General features: G+C 33.0%; 1 protein-coding gene across 3 annotated transcripts; it reads left to right on the top strand.

Annotated features, from left to right (window-relative positions):
• On the top strand, window positions 507-7628 carry LOC107631029 (katanin p80 WD40 repeat-containing subunit B1 homolog). 3 transcript variants are annotated; one of them, XR_002359761.1, is made up of 18 exons: window positions 507-845; window positions 1330-1460; window positions 1635-1752; window positions 1849-2075; window positions 2164-2266; window positions 2653-2723; window positions 3379-3453; window positions 3542-3685; window positions 3817-3994; window positions 4272-4748; window positions 4998-5051; window positions 5132-5391; window positions 6013-6138; window positions 6344-6418; window positions 6642-6666; window positions 6798-6914; window positions 6996-7064; window positions 7164-7628. XR_002359761.1 is itself a non-coding variant. In XM_016334341.2 (18 exons), the coding sequence occupies exons 2-18, from the start codon at window positions 1430-1432 to the stop codon at window positions 7222-7224; spliced, it is 2304 nt and encodes a 767-aa protein (XP_016189827.1). In that variant the 5' UTR covers window positions 507-845; window positions 1330-1429; the 3' UTR covers window positions 7225-7628. The 3 variants fall into 3 exon arrangements, 2 of the variants coding, with proteins under 2 accessions (XP_016189827.1, XP_016189825.1); XM_016334341.2 differs by having other exon boundaries at window positions 1844-2075; window positions 6554-6666; XM_016334339.2 differs by having other exon boundaries at window positions 508-845; window positions 6554-6666.

The following is a 17283-nucleotide window of genomic DNA, read 5'->3' as shown; positions in this document are numbered from 1 at the left end:
TATAAAAATTATTCATTTAAAGTAAATAACTAAATATAAAATAAAATACTTTAAAAGATATACAAAACTTAAAAGAACTCACTTCTCTTCTCTTTCATGCTAAACACCAATCTTCAATTTATACTCATAATTACTTTTACGATTTTTTCACTATATGAATAAAAGTTACTATTATTATTTATTGATGATATATCCAAAGTGATAGACACAATAATATAAGAAAGCAACGACTTTAAAAAAGAAATAATAAATGTTATCATATAATGAAATCTTGCATTAAACATTTCCAATATATTATACACAGTAGCGCGATGCACATAGCTAAAACCAAAATTGCAATATCCACAATCTATATATTATATTATTATTTATTACTAATTGGGGGGTGTTTAGGTAAAATGGTAATGGCAACAGCAAGAATAGAAGGGCAATTTGGTCCGAGCAGTGAAAAACAGTGGTCTATGACTATCTCTCTCTTCAGCTCGTTCTCCACGGACAACAAAATACGAAAAAAGTTGACACACAAATAAATAATAATTATAAAAAAAAAGTTCTCTTTTCTGACTACTGAATCTGAAATCTTCTTCCTTCACATCATCTTCTTCTTGTTGTTGTGTTGTTCAGAGCAAAACACCAAAATCCAATTGCAATCTTGTCCTTTTGGATTTCCATTTTCATCCTACTCAGCCAGAAAAGCTGTGGCCTTTTCCATTCTGCTATGCTTCTGAAGCAGCATCGGCCACATTTGAAGTATACCCAACTCGCCAATTGCTTCATTTCTTCTTCACAAGCTGGTTTTCAGTAGCTCTTCAAGAAACCAATGGCTAAACCACCATACAAACTACGTATCCTTTTCTTTTTCTTTCGGTTTTTATCATTCTTCTTTTTTTGGCCTGAGAAAATGCTTATTAGGGAATGCAAAGTGGGTGTAAAGATTTGAGCTTTGTATCGTTTCTTGGGGATTTTTTAGTGGGGAAGGGGGAGTGAATGAGTGATGCAAATGTTGGTAGCTAAAGAGCAAGTTGGAAGTTATGGTGAAAAAGATGACATATTTTAGGCATTTCCTCCCTCTCTTATGGAAACTTTCAAGTTGCAATCTATGATATCTATTTTACTGGATTTCTTTTTTTTCCTTTTTGATTTAAATAAGTTGATGGATTCTGCTAGAAGATATGCATATACTTTGATGCCTTAGCATAACTTTTTAAATATAACATGCTAGGGACTTGATTTTGTGTTTCTGGATCTGGATTAGTCTGCTATCACTTCTGTAAAGCATAGATATTTGATGGTTTTGATAATGTGCTTTCCTTAGCCAATGAACTGCAGAGGAATTTGTGGCTCATTCAGGCAATGTGAATTGTTTAAGGATAGGAAAGAAGGCATGCCGCCTTTTTGCAACAGGAGGGGATGATCAAAATGTCAATCTATGGACAATTGGGAAACCAACTTCTTTGATGGTTAGTTTGGTTGCTGGCTTGCTGCTGTTGTTTCTATAGTATCTTGGATTATGGCTACTAGTGGATCATTAGTCAGTCATAGAAGGGTCATGTGCATTGTGTTGCAACTTATGTTATTGTTTGTGGCAGCAAAGCCATGATCTTAACAATACTTTCTGCTATAAATGTATGCAGAGTCTCTGTGGTCATACAAGTTCAGTAGAATCCGTTGCTTTCGACTCAGCAGAAGTGTTGGTTCTTGGTGGAGCATCATCAGGTGTAATAAAGCTTTGGGATCTGGAAGAAGCAAAGAGTGAGTTAACTATTATATTTAATAATATGGTTACCACCATATACTAACATTCCTCAATATGCTTCTAATGTATCATTTCTTGTTCTTGAAGTATAGTGGTTCGCTCTGTTGCTGGACACAGTTCCAATTGCACTGCCGTCGAGTTTCATCCATTTGGTGAGTTTTTTGCATCTGGCTCCTCGGATGCTAATCTAAAGCTTTGGGATATACGGAAGAAGGGATGCATTCATACATACAAGGGTCATAGCCAGGGTATTAGTACTATCAAATTCACTCCAGACGGCCGTTGGGTAGTTTCTGGTGGATTTGATAATGTTGTGAAGGTAATATTATGGAATATGGTGTGCTTTTGCTAGCAATATTTTTTAACTCTTGGATTTGTTCTATAAAAAAATTATATCTATGTTACAGGTCTGGGATCTAACAGCTGGAAAACTCTTGAATGACTTCAAGTTCCATGAAGGACGCATTTGCTCCCTAGAATTCCATCCTCTTGAGTTTCTTATGGCCACAGGTGGGTTAGTGACTTTGGAGCAGTTGCACATGGTAGATGATGCTTATCCATGCAATGTCCATGAAAAGATTCCTTAATTCATTTTGTCTTGCTATTTCTATTAGGTATTCATTTACAAGCAAATCCTTCTACTATATTGCCATTTCAAATGCACTAAATGAAAAATTAATTAGGTTGGTATAAGTGGTCCTGATTTTCTTTTTCTTTAAAAAATTCATTTCGGATCCATTCAATAGAATGATGTATTTGGACTTGTCATTTATGCATATATTTATTTTCTCCAATCTTGGTTCATTTAGTTGTGACTTATACCTAAAAGATGGGAACTCTCATGTCAATCAACATGTTTATTCTTAAGCTTTTCAATATCACAAATTGTATTGCAGGGTCAGTGGACAGAACAGTGAAATTTTGGGATTTAGAATCCTTTGAACTGATTGGATCTACTAGACAAGAGGTACCTAATTTTGCAGAATATTTCTCCCTTTTTAATCCAATATATATGCCATTAACATGCATATCTAGCACTTCTCAGTTGGAATTTATTGCAACACCTCTATCAGTTTTATATTTATACCATTACAAACTTCATGGAAACTGTTATATAACTGCTGCAGTGGATCACCATTCTTGACCCTTATAATTATAAACAATTTTCCCCGACATTATTGTTAGTTGTGAATGTTTAACAAGCTGTTAGTTAAGTTGTGTCCAAGTCCTTTTTCCATTCTATGTTTTCCAGGCTTAATATTTACTTAAACTTGAAAATGTTGGTATATCATGGCTAGTGGTTAATAATATGCAGTAATAGATGCATAATTGTGTTTGTGCTTTAATTCAAATATTGTTAATATCAAAGCTATTACCTTCAAAGCATGCTAAATTGTTTGCTCAAATTATGTTGCATGTCAACTTTGTTATTTATTCTCCTTCTAATGTAAAGTAAAATCAACATTTATTTGTATTTATTATTTAGTCCACAATTGCATTCACATGCATTGAAACAGAACAACTTTTTGTAAAACATTGAACTTTAGTAATAATTATACAAGGATATGATTTCAATTCTGTTCATATTACTTCTCTAATCATATTAAATGATTTTTTCTTAGGTTTCAGGGGTACGTTCAATAGCTTTTCATCCTGATGGACGGACCTTATTTGCAGGACTTGAGGGTAGTTTGAAGGTACAGATTATTCACTTTGATAATTACTTTATAATAATGAAGCTTCTCAAGCAGGGGTAAGTTATCATTTAGTGCTCAATTAATGTAGGTCTATTCATGGGAACCTGTAATATGTCATGATGCTGTTGACATGGAATGGACAACACTTGGTGACCTCTGCATTCATGATGGAAAACTTTTGAGTTGCTCATTCCACCAAAATTCAGTTGTAGTATGGATAGCGGATATATCGGTAGGACTTCCACCATTAAGAACAGCTCCATTTCTGCTGTATTTTACATGGCAATAGGATTTCTTGAGACATGTTTGCTATTCTTTGTACTCTGGTAGATATCCTTCTGAGTGTTATTTATTTGTGTATAGCATATTGAACCATATACTGCTGGCTTGGAAACCAAGAACAACGAAAGAACAGAGCAGCAACTTAGTCTTCAGGCAAGTCCAATAGAGAAAGTAGAGGTTGGTGTAGGACTAACTTCTGGGTTGCGCACTGTTTCTCCGGACATTGAATCAAAAGAGATAAAGAATATATATGTTGACTGTAAGCCACTGATCTTGTGTCTTCCATCTATATTAAATCTGAATTTCCTGAAAAAAAATTTCAGCTTTCAAAATGGAATTTTCACTATAGTGCCTCTGAGCAATATTGGTAAGATAGGATTGCATCAGTTTATTAATTTGGTATTGGAAATTTAATGCACAAGCAAACATGAACTCTTGTTCTTGACACAGTAATAATTTATATATGTACCTGTTTGTTTGTAGTCACAATTATGTATCTAAGAACCTCTCTCTTACACACAATTATGCATATACAGCTTCTGGAGGGGATCCTATTGCTTTACAGAGATCTAGGTCTTATCGTTCTCCAAAAGTAGATTTCTCAGAGGAATCAAAGGAAATGCTAAGGCAAAGTCCTGCAAAAGGTGTTAGTGCAAAACCAAATGAACAATCAGTAAAAAGATCTTTCATTTCACCTAACATTGTACCTCGGGACATTCCTCATAGCAAAGACTCAGCAAAATCTGGAAATGAAACAATCGCCTTTTCAAAGACAAAACCTGGGATGTTACTTAGGCCAGCTCATGCTCGGAGAGCATCTACTGGCATATTTGATTTTGATAATGTGGATACCAATAGTAAACTATACAATGCTAAAGACTGCAACTTCCAGGTGATGGTAGAATCTCAGAACAATGTCAAAGAAGCTTGTGAAGACAAACATCCTATTAAGAGTGTTACAGAGAAGTTTGAAAAGACCTTAACTCCGGACACATTTTCCAACACAGACAAACGTAAGTGATTTCGATGAAGCCACTGAGAAGATCAAATGCAAGTTCTAAATGATTATATTTCCTTATTGTTCTCTCAATTTCCTTTCTTTGGTTTATATATGCACTATGAATATTCCTGAAGTTATATAGAGTCTAGTATACTCTATGCATCTTATTATATTTGAAGCAAAGAAAATGTATGTGTCTGATATAGGATGTAGCATATTTGAAATAAAGTCATTCTGACCCTTTTTACCCATTATGTTGCAGGTGTTGAATCCTCACCCTGCAGTGAAGAGATTACTCCGGTTAATATCAATGGAGGTTTGTCATAGCTCAAAAATATAGATCTATTCAATATTAAAGCCACTCAAAACTTAATGATCTCCATTTTGCTTTTGCAGTTGCTGTTGTCCGAGGAAGGACTCGTTCTCTGGTTGAGAGGTTTGAAAGAAAGGAAAGAACTCCTATCAGTGAGGATCAAACTAAGGCATCCCTCATCACAATACATGAAAGGAAGGAAAAAAATCTCAAGGAAGACCAAAGCAACGTGTCCACCACAATATTTGAGAGGAGAGAAACAATTCCCATTGTTGAAGATCGTAACAACACACCCAACATTCCCAGCACAATGTCTGAAACTGATAAATCTCCCAACATCCTGGTAAATTTCTAGCTTTTACAAAAGAGACAAGCTTTGCAAAACTTTGAACACTAGCATTTCCACTTTGCATTCTTTTCTTCAGCTAAAATCTATATTGTTCTCAATTCAGGACTGGTAAGACATAATATGCTACCCTTGGTTACACGTATTTGTGGCTGATGTCTTGTTAGAAATCTTTGTCAAATTTAGAAATCTTCGTCCAAAGGGATTTGGGATTTAGGAAAAGGAAGGATATCAATAGGTTGAACAAATTGTTATTTCTTATTTTCTTTTTGGTTTCCCACGGTATCGCCACTCGGCAGGCCAAGGACTAAACCATCGAGGATCTGAGCTCATTTAAGGGTTTGTTACTGGCCAATGAGTTGCTGCATGCACAAGGCCGAATTCAAACCCCGACACTTGCTTAAGCGGATTAGTGAGCTAATCACTAGACCAACCCAAGTTGGTTACAAATTGTTATTTCTATTCTTTCAATTTTGATCTCATGGCTTTGATACTTCTTTTCTTGATATTTAAGAATGAAAATTCAATCATAAAACCTCATTTTTTGGGTACATAATGCCCCCTTTTTTTGTATGTTAGTTGAACTTGCAAATTCATCCTGTTTTCTAAAATGGTCAGAAAGCTGAGCCTCAAATTGATGAAAGGATCTCAAACTCTGCAAATGAAGGGGAACTAATTGAAGGTCTCATGCAAACCCATGATGTAACATTAAGTAATCTTCGATCACGTTTGACAAAAATACAGGTAAGTTTTGCTAATCATTGAAATTAATAAAATTATAGAGTTGTGTTCTGATTAACAGTGTTTTGGTATAGCCTATATGCTCGAGTGTGGAAGTTCGTCTTTGCATTTATTTGCTTTGACAAGGATAAAGAAAGAAAATGATAAGAACTGGAAACATTAAGAATATATAGTGTCACTTACTGGCTGGTCTAATTTGCATTGGTAGGTAGTGCGACATTTTTGGGACCGCAACGATAGTAAAGGTGCCATCAATGCTTTGAGAAAGTTGCCTGATAAATCTGTACGTATCTCTTTCATTAGGCATATGTCAGCCTTCTTGGCTTTTTGTTTGATCAGATATTAAATGCTTTAGGCAAGTTATTTATGGATTTGTCATTAAATATTTAGTCCTGAGAACAGCATCATTCGGATGCAGGTTCAAGCAGATGTTATCAGTGTCCTTGTTGAGAAGATGGAGATTCTCACTTTGGATTTATTTTCCTCCTTACTTCCTGTGCTCGTAGGTTTGCTTGATAGCAAGACAGAGAGGTAATTCTTTGTCAATTGTGAAGGAATAATTCTCATTCTGGGAGTTGAAATATTTGGTTGGTGCCTCATGCATGTTTCTCATTCATGATAAAGTGGCTTTGATGGATGTTTCGTATACTCTTACTGTGCAGACATGTGAAGGTGTCGTTGGATTTGCTATTAAAGCTTGTAGCAGTTTTTGGTCCAATGATACGATCAACTGTTTCTGCGCCTCCGTCAGTTGGAGTTGATCTACATGCACAGCAAAGGTGTCCTCCATCTTCACCCTTTATATGGCTTTGGCTCTATCCTGAAGTTTATATTTGTAGTAACTTAATTTATGTGAACAGGCGCGAATGCTGCAACCAATGCTTTATGCAACTGCAGAAGATCCATATGATTCTTCCAATATTAGTAAGGTAATCAATCATCCAGTAGGGCTCGACGCACGAGTAACTGATTCTTAAGCACTCTCTGAAGTTTCGAATCGAGTCACGGCTTCTTTCTTTTGGCTGCAGGAGGGGTGGCTTATTGGCCAAGTCTGCACAGGAGCTGAATTTAGTCCTTCAACAATCCTAACTGAAGATGAGTGTGATCCAGCCACAAATATGGTTAAGCGGAATTATGTTACAGAAGATGAAACCTTCTTGTTGGGTTATTTTGATCACAGCCCAACGATTTTGTCTCGATGATTCGCGCGCATCGTCGTCGCCAGAGAAATGTACAACAAATGAACTGTGTGAGACAGCTGAATGAATGGTGTTTGGATTATTGAAAGTTGAAAGCAACCATCTAAAGATGTTGGTATTCACCCTTCAACTTGTATTTAGAAGTCATGAATTTTCTTTGTAAAATGCAATGTCATATATGATGGCTAATGAAATGGGAACATTGGAGTGTTCACTGTACATTGATATCTTAATTCTACTTAAAAACTCAAATCTATTTATGCTGTTTTGGATAGATGTGAAATTTCACTGATACTAGGAAGTGTAGTGTGGTCAAAATGGGATGATCAAGGCATTTTTGTTGGATAATATTTAATGTAAATAGTATTCTATAAAAATTGAAATAAAAAATTAATATCACTAGATGTGAAACTAGCTAGTGGCACGATAATGCCATTTCATTTCCTTCATGAAAAGCAAATAATAATTGTTTATTAGTGCCGTAAATGATGATTACAATTCATTTTTCCATCACAAAAGTTACAATTTCATTTGAAGAGAAAATTATCTTTTTCCGTAAAAAATGGTGATGTACTCAATTCAATAGGTCAAACATGTCTACTCTCTTGACACTGAATCTATGAACTAAAAAAAAAAAAATTGTAGTTGGTTCCTAGACTTTTTCATAAATTATTTCTTCTTAGAAATCATACCCATATACTTTGAAATATATAAGAACTTCTTAATTAGTTTAGTAAGTACTTCAGTTAGAGTTAAAATACTTGTGTGTGAGACTGTATGTCCCACTAAAATTCAAAATGTTTTACATATATTATACAATTTAGTTAAGGGGATGCTACGGTAAAGATGCCATTTTCGTCTTTACGTAAAGACGTTTTTCATTTTGTGGTTGTTATTGATTTAAAAGTGTATCACTAAAAGTGTTGCTTAAAGAGAAAGTGTTACCCTTGATCGTTAACTTGGCTCTGATACCAATTTTTTAAAGTCGACTTTTCTTTTAATTTCTTTTTCGAAATTTCTATTAACTCTTCGTATTTTACTTCGAATAAGTTTATAATTTGTATAGATTCAATTGGTGGTGCTTTATTTAAAGGAAAATAATTTGCAAATTTATAATCTAAATTATTGACCATTTCTACTATTTCTCTTGTATTTGTTATATGATTATTTATTACTAGTCCTTGATGTTTATTTATAATTCTGATTTCATTTTTATAGTTTTTCAATCTTGTTTTAGTTTATAATATTCTTTTTTGCATGGATTATTGTATATAAAATAATTTCTCAAATCCTCAAAAACTTCTTTTATTTCTACACTTTCTGTTGTTTCTAAATATCTTTTTAATTTTTCAACTTCATTTTCCATTTTTTCTTTCAACAGCTTTAATTCTTTTAAATCATAATATGGTTTTCCAGGCATTTATAAATTTTTTAAGTTTAATTCCAACTTGTTTATATTTATTCTTATTTCTATCATTTTTATTATAAGGTCATCAATTTCTATCGGAAGATTATTTAATTCCCTTTTATACTCTTTTATTTTACTTTTTAATTTTTTCGTCCTTTTTCTTTTTATTTTATTTTCTGGTTTTTCAATCTTTTTATACTTCATTATTTATTTTAGAATTTCTGTAAACTCTATCATCGATTCATCACTATTTTCTAGAGATTCTATTAATTTTTCTAGCTCTTCAACTTCTCTTTTCAACTTGTCATAAATTATTTTTAGAGCTTCAAATGCTCTTTGATTTATTTCAGAAAACTGTAAATAATTCAAACGATTTTCTCTTTCAAAGAGCTCTTGTTTCTTGTCTGATAAGTTACATATATTTCTTCTTTATTTATTGTCATAATTTAGTGTTTAGGGTTTCATTTAATTTTTCGACCTTTTTTGTTAATTCTTTTATTTCAGAATTTTCTTCTTTAATCTTTAACTTAGATAAATTTAAAGGGCTATTAATTTTAGATTCTCTTATTTGAAAATTCGATGAAACTAATTTTTCTGATGGTTCTTTTAATAATAGAACTGGGTTTTCAATAGCTTTATATTTTGGTATTTCTGTTTTTACAATTTTCTGAAATAATTCATCGACATAAATTCTTTCTCTGTTTTTAAATATTATACTATGATGACTATTTGTTAAAGCATAATTTATTGCATATGTAATTGAAAATGGTTCATCATCTTATTCCATTAGATTCTTTCTGTGAAATTTATAAGCCAAACTTATAGATCTTCCAAGATTTTCAGTTGATAAAGGTATAGCGTATCCAAGATGGGTATTGAATTTAACATTTACGTTTGCCAAGTTTTCATGAACAATTCCAATTATTTGATCTATTGGGTCATCAGTAATTCTTTTGTCACAGATTGCTAAGCTTATTGGAGAATTAATTCCTTTCATATATGTAGATTTGATTAAGACTTGTATAGTACTAATATGAATCCATCCAATTTTAGATCTTTTTTGTTGATCCTTAATTTTCTCAATCTGTTTACTCAATTCTTCATCATTTATCAAAGCTATTTCAAGTTCTCCATTGGCAGATTTTATCTTTATAGGGGCTTCAAGTTGAATTTTTCCATAGTATATTATATTTTTTCTATTAAAAACTTCTTTTAAAAGATTTTGTTTATTAAAATTTTCATTTGATTTGAGATTTAATTCTGTTTTTAGAATAGCCTGTTTTTCATTATCTAATAAAGCAGTTAATCTATAATAATCAAATTCTTCTGTTAATTCTAAATTTTCTAAATAATTCATAATTGAAAGACTAGGATGAAGATGTACCTTTCTGGAGAAAAACTTCCTTTATTTAGTATATTTTACATAAGGTGTTTTTATCTTCAGAGGGGAGATTGTAGATACTAACTCCAGAGGGGAGTTTAGAACTATTTTTTCCTAAGGGAATTCTTCCTCAGACTATAGAATCGCCTCGACAGCTTCCTCCTTGCTCTCCTAGCATATGAGTACTCTTAGCCTTCTGCTTTCTATTGTCTGATACAATTGCCTAAGCAATCTATTTATAATGGTTGGGTCTGATGGACAATTCCCATCCTTACCCTTCTTATGACGTCATTGCTTACGTCATTGTTTATTATCTTGCACCAGCTACATTGATGGTGCCTTATGACCTAAGCGCTTACGTCATTATACAATAATATTGAGGGATGCTTCAGATGCACTGTCCTCTTCTTTTATCATGTGGGCTTCAGATATATTGTCCTCTTCTTTTATCATGTGGGTTGATTCCGTTTCATTATTGCTTTCTTCAGATATTTCTAAGGCACATAGCTGGCATTTGTGGTCTTCTCTGTCTTTTATCAAATAGCAGAGATTCCTCTTTATCCCTTCAAGGAGTTTTTCTAAGAGTCCAGATAGGTTGTAGAATGCTGATTCAAATTCCACCAAGAGTCTCATCTCTCTTTCTTCAATTTCATTTCTTTTACTAGACACAAGTAGAGTATTTCTACTTTTATAATTAATCCTTGTGTGAGATTCCTTCGTTATTTTTTGAGTTCTTTCAAAGACCCTTGCTAATGTGCTGGCTAGCCTTCCTTCATGACTATAAATTGTTAAATCTTGAATCTGATCAATTGGCTGAAAATTTTCTGGGAAGACAGACATGAATATTACTTGGTGTGCTGGAACCAAGCATTCTTCTTCTTCATTAAAAATAGGTTGACTGTTTGTAAATTTTAGGGATATATCCCTTGGATTTACATTGTCAATCATATTTTTAAATCTCTTTACTGCATCAACGAATCCTGCAGGAAACTCACTAATAATTTTTAGATCATTAAAAATTAAAATTGTATCAATTAATCCATACTGAAAAAACTGATAGGTGTCAGATGGGGAAGCATCTGGAAATATAACCAGCTTTGTTAGCTGTTCTTTGGCAATAGGATAATATCCCAAAATTGCCCTTTTTTCTTCAGTCCAATTCAGGACTATGTTAAGGGTTTCTCTGAGATTTGATCTACACACCCTTTTCTTTTCCTTGATTTCAGCCCTTGTAGGAATGTTTCTTATTATCCCTGTTCTCTGGGTTTGAATTGGAACTTTATCCGCTCTTTTTAGGGTTTGCTCTGGATGAAGAGCTTCATATTCCCTGAAGGATTCCTTTGCCTCTTCTAGTGTTAAAAATCCTCCTTTATGAATTATCCTTGATTGATGTGTGAATGGTGCTGCTTTTTCCCAGGCATCATATACTCCTTTCATGGGGGCCATTATAAATTACATAATATTTTTTATCTTGGGTGGATTTTTTAATAATTTCAACAATTATTTTATTTTCTGAAATTTTTTCTTCACCTGATTTGTCCACCATGCTTAGCTGGCTGAACTCTGATGGGTTTGCTTGATGTGTTGATTTCATTGCTTCAATGGCCTTCTTGAGGGATTGGATCTGTGTCCTTATTTGCTGACAATGCTTGCATTTTTCGAATTCTTGCTCATATTTTTGAATTTCTTGATCTAATGCGTTGTAGACGAACTCCATTCTCTTGTTAATGTATCTACAATAACATTTTTGTCACCCTTAATATATTCAATTTTTATTGGATATTGTAACAAAAATAATTGCCATCTTACCAATCGTCCATGATTATAATCAACTTTTAAATTATATCGTATGAAACCTGTTAGGTAACTTGAATCTGTCCTTAATGTAAATTCTCTGGGTAGTAAATCAATTTTCCATTTCTTAAGAGATTTAATTGCTGCTAGAGTTTCCTTTTCATGAGTGGTATATCTCTGTTCTGTTGGAGTAAAAGTCCCTGAAATATACCTGCAAAGTAATTCCTTTGGGGAATATTTAGAATCTAGTGATTTTTTTTCTTATTCCAAACTTTTTATAGCTTTCTTAGCTTTTAGACATCCTGACCAAGTTATGTCTAAAGCATCTGTTTCTACTATTAAGTAGTCGTTTTCTTCTGGAATATAAAGTTTTGGAAGTTTTTCACATAATTCTTTAACTCTTTGAATTTGCATACTATCTTTTTCATCCCATTTCCATTCTTTTTTAGTATTTATTTTTGGAAATAAGCTTTTAGTGTATTCTGTTACATTCTTTAAAAATCCTTGATCAGAAATATAATTTATACATCCTAAAAATCTTTGTAATTGTTTTCTATCTTCTATTTTATTAGGAAATAAATTTACCTTTTCTAGAACATTAGGTTGAAGTTTTAGCTTTCCTTGAGTGGATAGAATTAATCCAAGAAACTCTATTTCTTGTTTTGCTATTCTTGCTTTCTTTTTGCTAAGAACTAATCCTTTTTCTTTACATCTTTCTAAAACTATTAATAATTTTTGAAGATGATCTTCTTTATCCTGTTTTGTAAAAATTAGTATATCATCAATGTACACTAAAACAAATTCATTTAACTCTTTTAGATTTTCTTCCATAAATCTTTGATAAATATCTGGGGCTTGTTTTAATCCGAATAGTAATACATTCCATTCATAGAGCAATACACTTGTTGATTCTTTTGTTGGGCAAGTAAAAGCAGTTAATTTCTTTGTTTCTTTGTCTAAACGAAGTTGTCAATATCCTGATTTTGCATCAAGAGATGAAAACCAAGTTGTTCCTTTGATTTTTTCTAAAATATAATCTTTTCTTGGAAGTTTATGAGTATCACCAATAGTTGTTTCATTCATCTTCTTATAGTTAATAACCGTTCTTCGTTTTCCCCTTTTAATTTCATTATTGTTTTCGACATAAAAGGCTGGAGCCGCATGAGGACTTTTACTTAATCTTATAATTCCTTTTTTCAAAAGATCTCTACATTCTAATGAGAACTCTTCTCTATCTCTTGCGGAATAAGGAATTTTATTTGGAACATTTATCTCTTTTGTAGGATCTTTTAATTTAATGCTTACTAATTCGTTATTTGTATTTTTAATATCTAAAGGATTTTCAGCACAAATTTTGTAATACCCGGTCTAACCGAAATTAATTAAATAATAAGTTAAATGGGAGCGAATATGGTTGGAAGATTTGGCAATTGGAATTTGATGATTTAAATATGATATTTGGATTCAGTGAATTTTTTCGAGTCGGAAAATATAGTTTTCTGCGCAAAAGCGCGCAGTGGAATTTTGACCGGCAGTACCGGCTGAGATCTGTCTGGTACTACAGCTGAGAAAATTGATTATGAGTAAATAAGATTAAGAAATGAGGAATTATAATTAGGGAAGGTAAAAATATTTGAAGTGCGATTTAGAGCGCTAATCTTAAAGGTTTTGGTCCAAAATTGGGCCAACGGACAAAAATAAGTGAACCGGGCCTAAGTGAGCCCAAGACCTAACATATATAAACATTAGTTATGAGTATTTCAACTCATTTTTCCCTAAAGAAGGGGTGTTGGGCGCTGATTTGAGAAGAGAGAAGAGAAGAGAGAAAACCTAACTCTCTTTGATCTTCAAACCACCATAACTTGAGCTACGGAGCTCCGATTAACGAGCCGTTTGCGGCCACGCGTCGCTCTTCTCATTCTCTACAATTCTATCTAAGTTTTGTGGTGAGTATTCCATTCATCTCTGCCCAGTTTTCGAAATTCCCCACTGTTACACGTTTTTGGGTAATTAGTGTTGAAATCTTGTGATTTTGGGTGTTTAGGGATACTCCAACATGGATTCTAAGTGGGTTTTATCCCTACTTCATATGGGCTGAGGTAAGAAGTACTCAAACCCTTGTGATTTGTCATTTTTATGAGCCCTAGGTTGATGTATGTATGTGATATTGGTTATGTTAGTGTATTTGGTGATGTTGGTGCACAATTAGGAGATTGGTATTGCGTTTGAGAAAGTGTCAACGTGCGAGTTGAGGAGGTTTGATGTTGATTTTGGTATATTTTGATTGATTTCAAAGAAAAGGCTGAAATTGGCATGTTTTGATTGATTTTGAAAAGAGTTGAAAATGGCTTGTTTTGAAAATGGCACTTTGTGGTTTTGTATGAAAACATGATTTTTGGGCATACTTTGACGGGACATAACCTGGACTACGGATCTCTGTTTTCTGCCAAATCTATTTAGAAATGAAATTGGATCCGAGATGTCCATGCCGTTCGAAGAATGGGTGAAAAACGATTTAAAATGAGAGAGTTATGTCCGTCGGAAGATTGGGGGTTGAATCTGTAAATTCTGCAACTTTTAACTTGGAAAATTTTTAGCAGAACGACCCTACACGCGTAGGCGCACCTAGCGCGTGCGCGCCATTCTTCCAGAAAGCACCATCCACGCGTGCGCGTGGTGTGCGCGGGCGCGTCGATGCGATGTACCAAATGCCCAGCCATTTTCCAGAGAGTTGTGCCAGTTTTGTGCCTGGGTGCAAGAGCACCCACGCGTACACGTGGCTGACGCTTGCGCGTCGATGAGTTTTTGGCCATCCACGCGTGCGCGTGGCTCTATTTTCATGCCAAAGTTGATTTTTGAGTTTTAAAGCCAAACCTCATACTTTTAAGCCTCCGATCTCACCCCTTATGTATTAAATCATTATGGTATGCCTAGCAATGAGGAAGGAGCTAGGGGATGTGGTAACTTGCGAGTGAAGCAAGGGAAAAAGGTTATGATCAATGATGATCAGATATGATTATATGAGATATGGAGGATGACGGTGGAAGTACCGTGTAAGCCATAAGCCGAAAGGCTATAATTATTGATAAATGGCCGGTTCTTGATTGAACCATGGGCCGGATGGCTGAGTTATTGTTTGTGGGTCGTCTGAGAGACGGCGAAGATCTTTATTTCCTCTACTTTGTGTTTGATTAGAATCTCTCCACCTATGTTTTGAAAAGATTATATTATGTATTGAACTCTTTTGGAACTTGCCTATAGAGGCTCTTATGTTTCCTTTGGGAGAGATTAGGATATGCTGTTGTCATCTACTTTCATACTGTACCCTAGCCGGCCTAAACTTCGCGGGTCGCGACTAGTGGCTATTTACTTATGTTATATATATCTATCTCTTAATCTCCTTTATGCCTTGTCCGTATATCGCGTTTGGCTTAGCAGTTTAACTTTTCGTTGTCGAAACGTGAGTGATATGCCTTCGCGATTTTATTTCTACTCTTTTCAGGCTTCTCGATTAATACTCTTTTCGAAATTACCTATATTTATATATTAAAAATCCACCTGAGAGTCGTACCACCGTAATATCATTGACTTATGACTCGAGCATAAGGATTTGAGTATTAGGGTGTTACAAATTTCATCCAAAAGTTCTTCTATCTTTATTTTAAGATTATTTTTTGGAATATTTATCTGAAAGTATAAATTTAAATAACATGTCTCTAATGTAGAAAATATTTTAAATTTTAAGATCTTATCTATAGTAGTAGTTGGTATTTTTATACGTTTTGATTTTTGATTTATTGAAGAATCGTGTGGAGCTTTTAAAACTATATATGTTAATTCTTGAATGAATGGATGATATAGCTTTAAAAAGTTATTTCCTATGATAAAATCCATTCCAGAATCTAACATATATATAGATGGAACAATGAACCTATAATTTTGAATAAAAATTTCAGCCATCTCTACTTTTTGGTCAATTTTATGTATTGATTTGTCAGCTATTCTAACTCTTAATGGTTTCTTTAATTTTTTCCAATCAAGTTTTATATTTGTACTAGCAAAGCATTGTGTTGCCCCAGTATCTATGAAAACATTTATAAACTTTTCTGTTATTTTTATAGTAATAAATGTGGCATTATTACTCAGTCTCTGAGTCTGTTTCTGAGACATATTCAAAAATATAGTCTAAGTTATCATCAGATTCTTCTAATGGTTCCATGAAACAAGACTTAGCAATTTTTATTTGTTTAGTAAGATCCTTTTTATCTTTTTTTTTTGGACATTCATTTGCATAGTGTCCTTCTTCTTGGCAATACCAACACTTACAATTTTCTTTTTTATTCGGGCAATAGTCATTTTTTTGTCTTTTGTTTTTATTGTTATTTCTTTTTCTAAAATACCTCTTTTTTCTCCAGTTTGGATAGTATTTTCTTTTTCTAAATTGATATTTTTTTTTCTTTGAAAATTTTTATTAAGACCATATTTTTGGGGTATCTCTTCATTATCCTGACAGCAAATTCTAATTATATTTGCAAATCTTTTTTGAGTCGCTTCTTGCATACAACGTTCTTTTATTTCCTCTCTTATTGCAAAGGTTGCTCCACCAAAATTATTTTCAATTGTCCCTCTATTTATTTCTCTTATAAATCTTCCCATTATAAATTCATTAGCAAGATATGGAAGTTTTGTTATATACATACTAAGATAATGATTTTTATCTTCTTCTTTTAATTTATAATAATGTATTCTATATTCACATATATAAGACTCCACATTACATAAATCATATATCTGAATATTAGTTAAATGATTTTTTGCTTCTTGATATTCTTTATTATAGACTTCTTGTCTATGATCTATAATATATTTTCCAAAAAATTCTTTATATAGAATCATCATTATATATAATATCTTATCATAAGCTGTTGTTTTTGTTGCTAATTCTTCTATTATTTGGTTTTCTATTGATGTCATATAATCTCTTATAATTCCTTTAGTATGAAACACTCTGTAATTCCAAATATCTCTTCCAGACAATTCACTAAGTTTTGGATTAGTAAAGGCTTCTAATAAGAAAGAATTCAACCAATTTTTGAAAATTTCTTTTTCATTCTTTTTACCGTCTAAGTCAAGCATTCTTTCTCCTTCCATTTCCTGGATTTTAGGAACGTATTTTAATGGTATTTTTGTATATTTTGAATCTTTATTTATAAACCCTTTTTTAAAAGCATAATTATCAAAACCTGTTTCCCATTTAAATTGAGATTGATTATCCTTAGATGTTCCAGCTTCATTTTTTACTTGTATTGAAATTGCTGGTTCTTTGTCACTTGAATAATCTAGAATGTGTTTTTCATTTTCTATAT

This window comes from Arachis ipaensis, chromosome B03, assembly GCF_000816755.2.
Source record: "Arachis ipaensis cultivar K30076 chromosome B03, Araip1.1, whole genome shotgun sequence".
Lineage (NCBI taxonomy): Eukaryota > Viridiplantae > Streptophyta > Magnoliopsida > Fabales > Fabaceae > Arachis > Arachis ipaensis.
Note: the sequence above shows the minus strand (reverse complement) of the source record. Positions and strands in the feature narration are given on the sequence as shown.

Bases quoted from the DNA above. Each gene is read 5' to 3' on its own strand.
- LOC107631029 (XM_016334339.2), top strand. From the start codon at position 821: ATGGCTAAACCACCATACAAACTAC. The intron at 3,686-3,816 runs GTAGGACTTCCA...ATTTGTGTATAG, and splicing joins TATGGATAGCGGATATATCG to CATATTGAACCATATACTGC. The intron at 5,392-6,012 runs GTAAATTTCTAG...TAAAATGGTCAG, and splicing joins ATAAATCTCCCAACATCCTG to AAAGCTGAGCCTCAAATTGA.